This window comes from Muscardinus avellanarius (assembly GCF_963383645.1).
Source record: "Muscardinus avellanarius genome assembly, chromosome: 13".
NCBI classification, from domain to species: Eukaryota; Metazoa; Chordata; class Mammalia; order Rodentia; family Gliridae; genus Muscardinus; species Muscardinus avellanarius.
Window position 1 is genome coordinate 96,639,652 of NC_137799.1, and position 14,012 is coordinate 96,653,663.

At 49.3% G+C, this 14,012-nt stretch overlaps 1 protein-coding gene across 2 annotated transcripts in view; it reads right to left on the minus strand.

The window, feature by feature from the left end:
• The window catches only part of AOPEP (aminopeptidase O (putative)), a gene marked incomplete at both ends in the record, with an annotated part of 267,301 nt that overhangs the window by 85,967 nt on the left and 167,322 nt on the right, over window positions 1–14,012 (minus strand). For both annotated transcript variants that reach the window (XM_080708670.1, XM_080708669.1), the window contains one exon: window positions 11,852–11,912. In XM_080708670.1, the coding sequence (XP_080564796.1) occupies window positions 11,852–11,912 (61 nt within the window). The remainder of the gene's footprint in view (window positions 1–11,851; window positions 11,913–14,012) is intronic.

The following is a 14,012-nucleotide window of genomic DNA, read 5'->3' on the forward strand; positions in this document are numbered from 1 at the left end:
ATGCAGCCTGCAGAGATATGGCCCAGGTGGGGCTCTGCAAACGTGCCCGTCCCTCCCAGGCACAAGCGGTGGGTGCGCGTCAGGGAGCCGGTGCTCTTTCTTGTATGCCTAATTATAAAGCCAATTTAATAATTCCATTGCCGGTTCTGTCTCACTCCAAATAATAAGCCAACTGTTGTTACAGGAATATCATAAAATGACATTTGATATTTCTACATTGCTTTCAACACACCAGCTTGACCAGGTGGTAGGTGCAAAAACATCCGAATCCACTGATGTACTTAAAGCCAGTATAATCATGAGCGAGGGCTTCTAAGCTGACGGGTTTGCTTTACGTTGCCTCACCCATAAATCTGGTATAATAATAATACTCGTCTTATAGGTTGTGACTAGGAAAGGCACATAACTAATGCATAATGGACTTAGCAGAGTGCCTGACTCAATCAAATGACAGCCTTTAAGAAGTGCTATCCATAAGCCAGGCGTGGCACCACACGCTTGTATTCCCAGCATTCAGGAGGCCGAGACAGGAGGATCGCGGTTCACAGACAGCTTCAGCTACTTAGCAAGGCCCTTTGAAACGCAGTGAGACCCTGTTTCAAAATAAAAAATAGCTGGGTGTGGTGACGCACGCTTGTAATCCCCGCGCTTGGGAGGCGGAGACAGGAGGATTGTGCAGGTTCGAAGCCAGCCTTGCTGGCTTAAGAGACCCCGTTTCCAAATAAAAATATAAAAAATAGGTCTGGGAGTGTAGCCCAGAGGTAGAAGAGTTTCCAGGAGCCCCAGTACCACCAAAATAATAATAATAATAATAATAATAATAATAATAATGAAAGAATAAAAACAGGGGCAGGGGGTATAGCTTGGCGGTCGAATGCCCCTGGGTTCCATCCCCAGTACTGCAAAAAATAAAAAAAAAATAGGGCTGGAGGTGTAGCTTGGAGGTAGAACACTCCTGTGCCACACGCGTGCGCGTGCACACACACACACACACACACACACGCAAATTAAAAAGGACTGGGAGTGTAGCTCAGGGGTAGAACACTCCTTGGTTCAATCCCTAGTCACACACACACACACACACACACACACACACTAAAAAGGAGAGTCCACAGTCCTAAGGAGAAGCATATCTTCTTTGGCTGCATAGAACACGGACAGCGACAGCATGCACCATTAAGAGAAAGCAAAGGAGGGCCGGCCTGGAGGAAGTGCTTGGGGAGGCAGAAGCCTCGACAGGAGGAGCTGGTCCCCACCACAGGAAACAGACCGCGGGGCCTGGCCTTATCTCCAGCCGAACCCCATTAGCACTCCTTGCCCTGGAGTCTTAGCCCAGATTCTGATGTATTGACTTTGGCTTCCCTTCCATGCGTTTTCATGCCAATAAAGTTGCTGAAATTAAAGAAGAATTGAATTGTGAAGCTTTCTGGCATAAATAATGTCATATTGTAAAGGCAGGGCTAATAACAACCAGGATGCCCTTAACACACTTAAGAAAAACCATCTGATGTATGCATCCCTCAATGTGGTTTGAAATTTCCTTTGGCCTACAAAGGAAAATATTTTTAGCACATAGCACACTTTGTAACACACATATAAATGCACTGCAAATATAATTTTAGGAAAGCATCTGGGTTTGATCATCCCAAACCCAAAAAGGTTCTGCTTGCTCAGTGTAAGGAACACTGTAACATCTCGCTCTAAATTATGCAGCAATCGCTGCGGCAATTTCTCATAAACATTTCATTACTGGTTCTGTTTGCTTTTTCATTTTGGTTTTCTAAGCAGTAAATAATTATTTAAATGTAAAGCAGCATAAAAAACGGAGGCTTCTTCTGGAGCCTCTGGACGCGCGTCGGTCTCCCCAGCCTCCGAAGAGCAAGCTGGACCCCACTGCCCCTCTCAACCAATACTCCGGCAACAGCATAAATGAATATTTTATTTTCTTACCTCAAGAGGTATCTTAAAGTAACAGTTGCCATTTTCCAAGGGTAAACTATAGGAATTTTGAGACTTAAAAAAAATCCCAGCAAGCCGGGCGTGGTGGCGCACGCTTGTAATCCCCACGCTTGGGAGGCGGAGACAGGAGGATTGCGCAGGTTCGCAGGTTCGAAGCCAGCCGCGCGCGCTGGCTTAGGAGACCCTGTTTCCAAATAAAAATATAAAATAGGTCTGGGAGTGTAGCCCGGAGGTAGAAGGACTTCCAGGAACCCCAGTACCACCAAAAAAAAAAAAAAAAAAAAAAAAAAAACAACAAAACAAAACAACAACAAAAAACCATCAAAGATTTCTCAGCCTCTGCTGGTCAAACAGGTTAGTGTCTGTGAATAACTGATTTCAATTAGAAGAAAATGTCTACTATTCAGTTACCAGCCAGCAGAAATCTTCCTGCAGACTGGTTATCACTCAGGAATTTTTCCCAATTACGGGGAGAAAACAAACAGTAATTTTCCAGTGGGAGAAAAAAAGAAGTGAAGATATTATTCATGATAAGGTAAGTTTATAAAACACGGTACTGATGAAGCAGGTTACGTCTCTCCCAATACAACCCAAACCAGGGATGAGCTTTAAATCTGAGGAAACTTGAGATTCCACGGACAGAGGCGGACACTCGTGACAAAGACCCCAGCAGCACAGGACTCACGCTGGAACCCAGCGCAAATAGGGAGAATCCCAGAGCAGGCGGGTGCTTGCCCGTGGGAGCTCAGCGCTGTGAAGCTGACTCCGGAGCGGTGTTTAGAGCCGGGCGTGCCGGAACAAGCTTGTAATCGCAAATCTTGGGAGGCTGAGATGGGAGGATCGCAGGTTCCAGACAGCCTCCGCAACCCAGTGAGACCTTCTGCAGCACAGTAAGACCGCGTTTCAAAATAAAAGAATAAAATCGGGCTGGGGTTGTAGCTTGGAGGCAGAAGGCCCTTGGGTTCCATCCCAGTACCACACACACACACACACACACACACACACACACACACACACACACATAATATAAGGCTGCGACTAATCTATTAATTGCCTTCTGCATCCTGCTAAACAAAATGTCACCATAACGAGCTCTATGGAGATGTCGCACTGGATACGACGCAGGCTCTTCCTCCACTCAGCTCCCACTCCTGTTCATGAGCCTCAAAATGACCCTGCCTTGCATTTTATGCATCGAATTGCTTGGAATCCACACGCAATATTATGGCAGAGGCTGTGACTTGGCAGGGCCGTAGGGAGAAAATATTGGGCCTGTAAAGGCCCGAGCCAGAGACGACCTGGAAGAATGGGACCTTCCACCGAGGGGTCCCAGAAGACTCCCAGCAAGCACTCTAGGAAAAGACACCGCACGAAGGTGTGTGTGAAAAGAACGGGGCCCCTGCGCAAACTCCCCTGTGGACCTGAGCGCACAGTCGCTGGCCACTGCCGTGCCTGATACACGGGGGGCCGCACCCGGCTCTGTGCCCTGGTGCTCGCCTGCTGGGGGTAGCACAGGGGAAAAGCGAGGGACTTGAGTTGAGAATTCGCTCTTGAAAGCAAGTGAGAGGATATGGAAACATGCCTTAAATGTTTTAGCAGGCTCATAAGACTTCTTTTTTTTTTCAGTACTGGGGATGGAACCCAGGGGCACTCTACCTCCAGGGCACACCCCCTGCCCTATGTTTTATTCTTCATTTTGAAACAGGGTCTCACTGAGTTGCAGGGGGCCTCACTGAGTAGCTGAGGCTGTCAGCGAACCGCGATCCTCCTGTCTCAGCCTCCCAAGCGCTGGGGCTAAAGGCTAGTTTTGGCAGTGCTATGGATGGCATCGACCGGCGGGCCGGAAGTATTCTAGGTGGATTGTTAATGGGGAAAAGCTTCTAGTAAAAATGGGTCTGAGCTGTTTTGGAAAAGCACCCGTGGTGTGAACGATGACCCCAAAACGGGAGGCTTTGCTGGTAAAAGCGCAGTTAGCCATGGTAGTAACCCAAGCAAATATAACACCAAAATAGCGGAGGTGCTAGGAGAGAAAAAAGCAGAAATCGGATTAAGTATGCACATAAGAACCTCGGGACTTGCTCATATAGGAAAGAAATCAAAGGAAGGGAAGAGGAGTCAGAGTTCTGTGCTGAAGAAAGGCTGGTGGAGGGAAAGCTATTTTCAGTGCATTTGTGTATAAATGTTTTAAATAAGATTGAAATGTTTGTGCACGGAGGGAGGGCCTTTGTTTGGGTAGACATGAAAAGAACTAAAAATATATCTGTAGAGCTGACGAATTAAGAGGACGTGCATCTTTCTCAGAAGTAAAACACAGTTAGTTGGCTCTCCGTATCCAAGCAATTATGGATTCAAGCAATTACGGGTTGAAAATATTTTTTTAAAAAGAAAAAAAAGCTGGCTCGTGCTTGTAATCCCCGCACTTGGGAAGCTGAGATAGGAGGATCACAGGTTCGAGACTAGCCTTGGCAACTTAGCGGGACCCTGTTTGAACATAAACCATAAAATTGGGCTGGGGGCGTAGCTCAGAAGTAGAATGCCCCTAGTTTTAATACCAAGTAAAATACACACACACACACACACACACACACACACACACACACCAAGAAAGAAAGAAGAAAGAAGGAAAGGAGAGAAAAAATATACTACTATTTTATATATTATCTATATTGCATTAGGTATTATAAGTAACAAAGAGATGATTGAAATATCTGGGAGGACATGCATAGGTTATATGCAAATACTACACAATTTTATTTATTTTTATTTATGTATTTACTCATTTTTGGTGCTGGGGCTTGAACCCAAGGGCATTCTGCCCCGGAGGCACACACTTAGCCCAATTTTATTTTTTATTTTGAAAAGGATCTCATGAAGTTGCTGAGGCTGGCCTGGAACCTTAGATCTTCTTGGCTCGGCTTCAGAGTACTGGGAGCACAGACATGCGTCACTGTGCCTGGCTTATATCATCTTATGTTCTGAACTTGAACAGCCGGAAGACTTTGGCATCCTCTGGGGTCTTGGAACCAGTCCCCTGTAGATACCAAGGGATGACTGCTTGCTATTCCAGCAGTAGGCACAGGAGGCTGAGAAAATTCAGTTACCATTCATTAGGAAGTGATGTCGCTATTTAAAAATACTGATTATTTTTTTCCCTTGGTACTGGGGATTAAACTCAGGGACATTCTATTCTGAGTTCCACTTCAGCCCTATTTAATTTTTTATTTGGAAACAGGGTCTCACTAGGTGGCTGAAGGTCTCGATAAGTTGCTGAGTCTGGTCTTAAATCTGTGAGCCTCCGTCTCAGCCTCCCAAGTACTGGTATTATAGGCATACACCACTGTACCTGGCTAAAAAAAAAAAAAAAAAAAAATACTGCTCTTTGAAATAAGCCAGACTCAGAAAGTCAAGGGTCGTATGTTTTCTCTTATATTGGAAAGAGGAGTCTCATGAAAACAGAAGGGAGACTAGCAGGAAGAGGAGAGGGGTGCGGGGGACGGGGACGGGGCAGGGAGAGCGCCCCGGCAGGCGGAGTTACTCATCTTACTCATCTTACATACGTGTACACAGACGGCAGAAGGAGTCCACTATTGTGCATAATCAGGATGCACCGATACAATACTACTAAAGTTGTATTAAAAAAAACTGCTCAAGATATATTCTTACATCAAATTTAAGTTTGTATGACAAAACTCCAGTGTTATATAAAAAGAACAGGCACAGACATATCGTCCGGCACAGACAATGTGTGGGAGGGCACGCTGTGTCGGGCACGGGTTATCTCTGGGAGTGAGATGAAGGGGGACAAGGGCTTTTATGTTGTATATTTTCCTATTGTTTAAACTTGCTATGAAGAGCATGTTATTTTTGCTTTTAAAAAGGCAGTGAAGCTGGGCGTGGTGGGACACGCTTGTAATCCCCGCGCTTGGGAGGCGGAGACAGGAGGATCGTGCAGGTTTGAAGCCAGCCGCGCTGGCTTAAGAGATCCTGTTTCCAAATAAAAAAGTATAAAAATGGGTCTGGGAGTGTAGCCCGGAGGTAGAAGGGTTTCCAGGAACCCCAGTACCAGCAAAAAAAAAAAAAAAAAAAAAAAAAAAAAAAAAAAAAAGGCAGTGTAGCCGGGCATGGTGGCACACACTTGTAATTTCCGCGCTTGGGAGGCTGAGACAGGAGGATTGCACAGGTTCAAAGCCAGCCTCAGCTACTTAGTGAGGCTCTCAGCAACTTAGTGAGACCCTGTTTCCAAATAAAATATAAAATAGGTCTGAGAGTGTAGCCCATAAGTAGAAAGTCCCTGGGTTCCATCCCCAGCACCAAAAAAAAAAAAAAAAAAAGAGAGAAAGCAGTGAATCGAGGTGTACACGCCTGTAATCTCAGCTAGTTGGGAAGCTGAGGTAAGAGGACTGAAAGTCTGAAGCCAGCCTGGGCAACTTAGGAAGATCCTCTCTTAAACATGAAATAAAAGGGCTGGGATGTAGCTTGGTGGTAGAGCTCTGGCCTGGTAGGCGGGAGGCCCTGGGGTCAATCCCCATAACACATACACACACAGGAAAAAAAGGGCAAAATCTGTATTTCGATATTTAGAAAATGGCTGAAAAGATTGCATATCAAAAACTATCCCTGGGTCACTTTCATTTTATTTGCAAACTTTTTTGATTCTGAAGTTGAAAAATTCTGAAGTTGAAAAATGTTTACTTTTTTTTGGGGGGGGCGGTTTGGGGATGGAACCCAGGGGCATTCGGCCTTCGAGCTACACCCCCTGCCCTACTTTTTATTCTTTATTTTGAAACCAGGTCTCACTGAGTTGCAGAGGGCCTCACTGAGTAGCTGAGGCTGTCCAGGAACCGTGATCCTCCTGTCTCAGCCTCCCAAATGTTGGGATTACAAGCGTGTACTACCAAGCCCGGCTTTAAATTATATTACATATTTCTGTCATCTCTCAAAACCCTGCAGAAGCACAGCGGAGGGCCAGGCTTCTTGGTTAAAGCCCGGCAGCAGTTCTTGGAGGCATCCACCGCTGTTGGAGACGCTAAGGGTCTTGGCTACGTCTGCATTGCAAAACCTAGTACAGCGGCCTCTGGAGCCAGAGGGCCTCATTAAGTAGCTGAGGCTGTCCGCGAACCGTGATCCTCTAGGTCTCAGCCTCCCGAATGCTGGGATTATAAGTGTGCGCCACCATGCCTGGCTAAATGTTTACTTTTTTATAAAAAGAAAAAAATATCCTAAAAAAAATAATCTAGGATACAAAGGGTACAATTAGTTTGATATCTCTTTGCCAGGTCCAAAGCCATAGGGGTGAGGTGTGCTTTTAAGGGCACTGGGTCCCATTTCTTCTGCGCCTTTCAAGGCCACGTTGACTTCTGTTGCTACCGAAGCTATTTTTGCCTTTTTTTAAAAAATGATTTCCATTCAACGTGGCCAAAAAGGCCAACCACAAGGCAAGCCTTCCTAAGAGAAGTCAAAAAGCCTCTGTGACCTGTGGGATGAAAACTTCCCTGGCAGAATGTGACTTTCGTCATGAATGACTTCAGCTGCTGGTGGACAGAGCAGGTGAGCATCTGCAGGGCTGGGCTGTCGTCGGGGCGGTGTGCTGCCGACGGGACAAAAAACCGGGCGCCCGCAACCAGAGGTCTGCAGCCCTGGCCCAGCTTTCCAGGGAAGTAGAAATGCAGAGAAACTTGGAAAGGAGCTGGAGGGGCTGAGAGCGTGTGAGTGAACGCAGTCACATAAACGGGTGAGAGCGGTGGAGGGGCGGGTGATGCCGTCTGAGCCATCCCCGTGTTTCGTGCTCACTAAACCAGGACTCCGCTGTCCGTGCCGTTGTTTTACTCAAGAATTAAGCAGCCAAGGAAATACCAGTTGGGTCTTAAAGACAATTTATAGCCGGCGAGCCTCACCGCACCTGGCTGTTTTGACAGCAGGTTTCGTCAGTTTATAGCAGAGATTCTCAGGCTTACGCTAGAAGCTGCCAGACCTTTGGAAAAGCGTACAGCCCAGAGGTAAATCTCTCCCTCCCACCTGCCCTCCCCTCTCTTTAACAAAAAGCAAAGCCTCCTGCTAGGGCAAAGCCCTCCTCTCCTGGGGAAGTTACAGAGCCTGCTGGCATGAGAAGCTCAACCCAGTCCCTAACCCAAGCTGGGAGCTTCTGCCTGCTTCTGGGTTGGGCCCTGAGTGCGGACACTCTCCCTTCCCTTTCCTCAGGTGGGCGACCTGCTGCAAACAGCGGCCTTGCTGCTCCAGCCCAGGGGATTTGGGAGCCTGTTCTCTGAGCCCCCAATGCTTCCCAGCTTCCAGGAATGTCCCGAGCCTTAGAACAACCTGCTAGGAGCCCAACCAAAGGCCTCTAGAGAATGCCCACACCCCGTCTGAAACACAGGGGCCAGTTTGCCTGTTCCTGACCACACAGCCCTCAGCTTGTTCTGGCTGGATTTCTGAGTGTGGCCAGTGGCCTGGTTTGGAAGCCACCCTCTTAGAAGCCAGGGGAGCTCAGGGGCCAGGATCCTGCACAGGGCTGCCCCGCCCCTTCTCTTGTTCCTCATTCTTTCTTGCTTCCCGGAGGAGGGGCTGAACAAATTGCTTTTAACAGGTGGCACGCATTCCTGAACTGAAGTCAGAATGGCCTATCCAGGAGTGGGCAGGCACCCTCCCCCGGTGTCCGGTGGCAGGCACCCTCCCCGGTGCGGCCAGGATGAAGAGGTGATGGCCAGGAACGCCTGCCCCCACCCGATCCTCCAGTTCACGGATCACAGGCCCTTGCTGACACTCAGACACCCCGGAGCGGAGGCTCGGCCCCAGCCCTGCGTGCACCCTGAGGCCAGCAGTCTCAGGCAGAGCCTCTGGCTGCGGGCTCCTCCCCAGACACCAGGCGCCGCTCAGATGCTCTGGGGCCTTCCCAGACCGGGCCACTCCAGGCCCAAGGGTCTGCATGTCACCCCAGACCTGCCAGGTCCTCAGCTCATGCCAGGGTCAGCGTCTGGGTTGGGGAGGGCCGGGCTGCCTGACAGGCCCCGGAGGCACAGGGCCTGGGGAGGGAGGGGGACAGGAGGGCCCAGGCCTTGTGGCACCCACAGGACTAAGGTGCCAGGGAAAGCGTTTGTCCCAGAGCTGCCATGGACTGAAAGGTGGGGAGAGAACAAAACCGTGGGTAAGAGTGAGCCCAGGTCCTAGACTGAGGAAGGCCTCGGTGGGTCGTCAGCTGAGGCCGCCGGGACCAGGAACCTCGTGCACCGCAGGAAAGGAGGTCGAGGGCAGGTGCACCGGAGAAGTAAGGCAAGAGACCCCGAGCACAGGAGCAGATGAAAGCTGCTCGCCTGATTGCGCAGAGCTGGGGGCCGGCTGCTCAACAGGGCCACTACACTGTCGTCTGACCTCAGCCCAGATCTATACCGCAAGACCTCACTCAACACAGGGCGGGGCCTGCCTCCCGCCCACCCGCGGCACCACGGTGGCTTAGAACGGTGGTCAGAAGCAAAGTTCACAACGGCAGGCTGAACAGTGCAGAGCCCGGCATTTTCTCAACACAGGGACACTCCAGCTCAGGAAGATCACATGTGTCAGTGAGTGTGTGTGTGAGGTGCAGCGGTACATACCCGTGATTCCAGTACTTAGAAGGCTGAGGCGGGAGGGAGGAGTCCAAAATTGAGGCTCAACTCAGAGAGTTACCAAAGCCCTTGGCAACTTAGTAAGACCTGTTCATCTGCTAACAGAAGGCATAGGACCACGCCAGGCCTGGTGGCGCACGCTTGTAATCCCCGCGCTTGGGAGGCTGAGACAGGAGGATCGCGCAGGTTCAAAGCCAGCCTCAGCTACTTAGTGAGGCTCTCGGCAACTTAGTGAGACCCTGTTTCCAAATAAAAATATAAAAAAATAGGTAGAAGGCCTAGACGGCATAGGACCAGCACTCCAACATACAGGGACTAGTAGAAACTTCCTCAACAAGACCCCCATAAAGTGCAGGAAAGTAAAACAAAAATTAACAAATGAATGGCATTAAATTATAAAAATTTCTGTGCAGCAAAAGAAACCATGAAGTCTAAAGAGAGAGCCATACAAAATGGGAGACCCTTGCCAGCTCCTTCTCTGACAAAAGGAATAATATCTAGAATATACAAAGAGCTTAAAAAAGATACCACTAAAATAACCCCAAATAACTCAATCAAAAATGGGCACTTGAACTGCATAGATGCTTTGCAAAAGAAGAAATACAAATGGCCAATAAATATGTGAACATCATTAAAAGTCAGGGAAATGCAAATCAAAACGACACGGAGATTCCAGATTCCAGTTAGAAAAGAAATCATCAAGAACACCACCCATGGTGGCACACACCTGTACCCCAGTACTTGGGAGGCCAAAGCCGGCGTGGTGGCGCACGCTTGTAATCCCAGCATTTGGGAGGCTGAGACAGAAGGATCGTGGTTCGAGGCCAGCTTTAGCTACTTAGGCCCTATGCAACTCAGTGAGACCCTGTTTCAAAATTAAGAATAAAAAAAAATAGAGCTGGGGGTGTAGCTTGGAGGTAGAATGCCCCTGGGTTCCATTCCAGTACCGAAAGAAAGAAAGAAACAAAGAAAGAAAGAAAGAAGGAAAGAAAATCTGAGGCCAGCCTCAGCAACTTAGGCCTTCTGCAACTTAATAAGAACCTGTTTCAAACTAAATAAAATAAAATCAGGCTTGGGGGTATAGTATAGAGGTAGAATGCCCCTGGTTTCAATCCCCAGAATCACAAAAAAATAAACATAAAAAAAAAAAAGGAGAACACACTGGGTGTGGCGGCACACACTTGCGATCCCAGCATTCGGGAGACCGAGACCGGAGGATCGCGGTTCCTGGCCAGCCTCAGCCACTTACTTAGTGAGGCCCTCCATGACTCAGTGAGACCCTGTTTCAAAATAAAGAATAAAAACTAGGGCTGGGGGTATAGCTTGGAGGTAGAATGCCCCTGGGTTCCATCCCTAGTACCTCAAAAAAAAAAAAAAAAGACAAAAATAATAAATGCTGGTGGGATGCGGGGAAATAGGAACTCGTGCACCCTGTTGGTGGGACGGCGAATGAACACAGCGCTGTGGGGTAAGAGCGGCGGCTTCTCAGAAGGCTGTGAATGGAGCCATCGCAGGACCCAGCTACCCCACGCCCGGCACCTTGCCGAGGGAACAAGTCAGCATCAGAGATGCTTGAATATTCCTGTTTACGGCGGCACAACTCACAAGAGCTGAATTACGAAACAGCTTGGGTGACTGGGCCACAAAACTGTGGTGGGGACACACAACAGAATCTTACTGTGCCATAGAGAGGAATAAAACTATGTCATTCGCAGGAAAATGGACGTAACTCAAGAACATCACACTAATGAGATCACCAGCCTCAAAAATCTGATAGTTGTGTTTTCTCTTCTATGTGGAAGCTGGGTAGAGAACAAGGGGGCATCAGAGAGAAGAGCAGAGACTCCAATTAAGTGATGGGGTTCAGGGGGGACAGGAGGGGGCTGGGATGTAAAGACTGTAACAGCTGAAATAATGCTAGAGTCGTATATAGAATTACCAGTTCCAATATCAAAGACATGTCGGGGGGGGGCCGCTGGGAAAGGTTCTCCAAGAGTCTCTGTGTGTGTTTGTGTGTGTGTGTGTGTGTGTGTGTGTGTGTGTGTGTTCTCACCACTCCATACCACAATGTGATATATATTTACAATGCACCAAATAAAGTATATAAAATAAATTAAAAGGCCTGGGGTGTGTGTAGCTCGAAAGCAGAATGCCCCTGGGATCAACCCCCAAGATCGCGCACACACATGCATGCACGCACACACGCACGCACGCACGCCCGTCATGGCTGGTAGGCTAACGTGCAAGCTCCCTCTTCTCCGCAGACACTCTCGGCGTCCTTATCTTAAGCATACCTCTGGAATTCCGGGGCTCTCAAGCCAGTCTTGGAAGATGTTTTCAACAGACAAGCCAAGTCTTTAGAAAGAAAACAACAAAAAGCAAGAGATTAAAAACTTACAGGCCCTTATTACACAGGTCACGTCTAACTACTCGGGCACTCCACTGATATTCCAGAGGAGAGCAATGTCCCCGGGGCAGGATGGGAAGGAAGCCGGTCCCATCAGCACCAGGTCTCTTCCAGCAGGTGCAGGACCCCAAGACTCCCAATGCTACTGGGCCTGCCAGTAGCCAATATATTTAGGGTCAAGAAACCTGTTGCGTCTTTCTGTTTAAAGCAAACTCGTTCGTTCCCTTCTAGATAATTCCTACTCGTGCCCAGGACCTCTGCTCACAGAGGCCTCCCACCGTCCTGTCCCAGCACCCCGCAGTCTCAACTGTGAGCAACGCGAGGGCCTGACCTCACCGTGTCCTCCCAGGACGGAAGCTCTGCGTTCTAACCCCAGCACTTACACCAGTTCCTGGCAGGCAAGAGAGGACCCCTAACTATTTTTTATTTAAATAAATAAAACCACATTTCACTGTTAATACAAGACACTCCTTTAAATACAGTCCTCACCTTTCCTAGTAGGCTAGGAGGACAGCACGCGGTTAAGCCTTGTGTCTTCTACATTTTGGCAGGGGCAGTGCCCCTCCTCCCCTTTTGGGATGTGGAAGATGTGGGCAGAGACAGACAGCGCGGTTTGCAATGTGGAGGCACGGGTGGCCAGCGGCCCAGCTCGTGGCGCTGTGTAGCGAGGGGTTCCTGGGCTCTTCTCCTCTCCTTCCTCCTGCTGATTCCCAGCCCAAGACCAAAAATGCTAAGGATGCTCAAGGGAGCCGCTACAGGGACTTCACTTGGGGTTGTGAGGTCCTGGAGTTTGGACCTAGGAGTATTTTGCCTCTGAGCTGTATCCCAGCACCACTTTGTTTTCCCTTTGAGATGCGGTCTATTAAATTGCTGAGGTCGTCTGCAAACCCGTGACCCGCCTGCCTGGGCCTCCCGAGTACTGGGAGTACAGGCCTGTGTCACCTGGCTCCAACACTGCCATTTTGAAGCAGAAAAAACACGGGGAAAGAAAAAGGATTATGCAGAAAAAGGGGTCTGGGTTCCTGTGGGAAATGATGTCCCTGTGTGAGACCGGACCGGGGGGGGGGGGATGGGGGGATGGTGGCCACCTCCTTGGGCCCTCCCGGTCCCCAGTCACTGGACCCTGGGCATGCTCAGGAAATGCCACCATCACTGGCCCCTTTGTCGTTGGCACTGGGGAGTGAACTCAGCTGTGCTCACCTCCAAGCTACATCCGGCCCTTTACTTTTGGAAACGGGATCTTGCTGGGTTGCTAAGGGCCTCGCTGAATTGCTGAGGCTGGCTGTGCCTTGAATCTGAGACCCTCTGCTCTCGGCCTCCCGAGTTTTAGGATTACAACATGCACCACCACACCAGGCTCTGCTGCCCCTTAATACTGTCCATCTCGGTGCAGATGGCCACGTCCCAGGAATCTGGCTGAGCGGGGGGCACACATGGGGTGTGCACATGTGTGTGCAGATGTGGAGGAGGCAGAGAGACTTGAAGGCAGGAGGCATCCCGGAGAAACTTCAGGAAGATCACTGATCTCAACTTACTTGGAGAGGGCCTACCAGTGCCTCAGTGGACATAAGTGACCTGCCAGGAAGACAGCGGGGCCGACTGGCCGTTATGGAAGAGCACTATTGCAGAAAAGAGGGTCAGACGCGGCCCCCACCCCGAATCTGGACGGGCAAGCTGAGGCCCACGCCCCCACCATGTGCACGGTGCTCACTCAGGGACAGATGAGTTGGGGATGGCGCCCGTCGTGCCTACCACATAAGTTTAAAAACAAACAACAACAACAAAAAAATCAGTCTAAGCCGGGCGTGGTGGCGCACACTTGTAATCCCAGCATTTGGGAGGCTGAGACGGGAGGTTCGCGCAGGGTTGAAGCCAGCCTCAGCTATTTAAGCCCTTTCCACTCAATGAGACCCTGTTTCAAAATAAAAAATAAAAATAAAGAATAAAAATAAAATAAAGAATAAAAATAGGGCTGGGGGTGTTGCGAGGAGGTAGAATGCCCTGGCTTCCATCTCCAGTACCCCCCCAAATCAGTCTTGCTGAGTTGG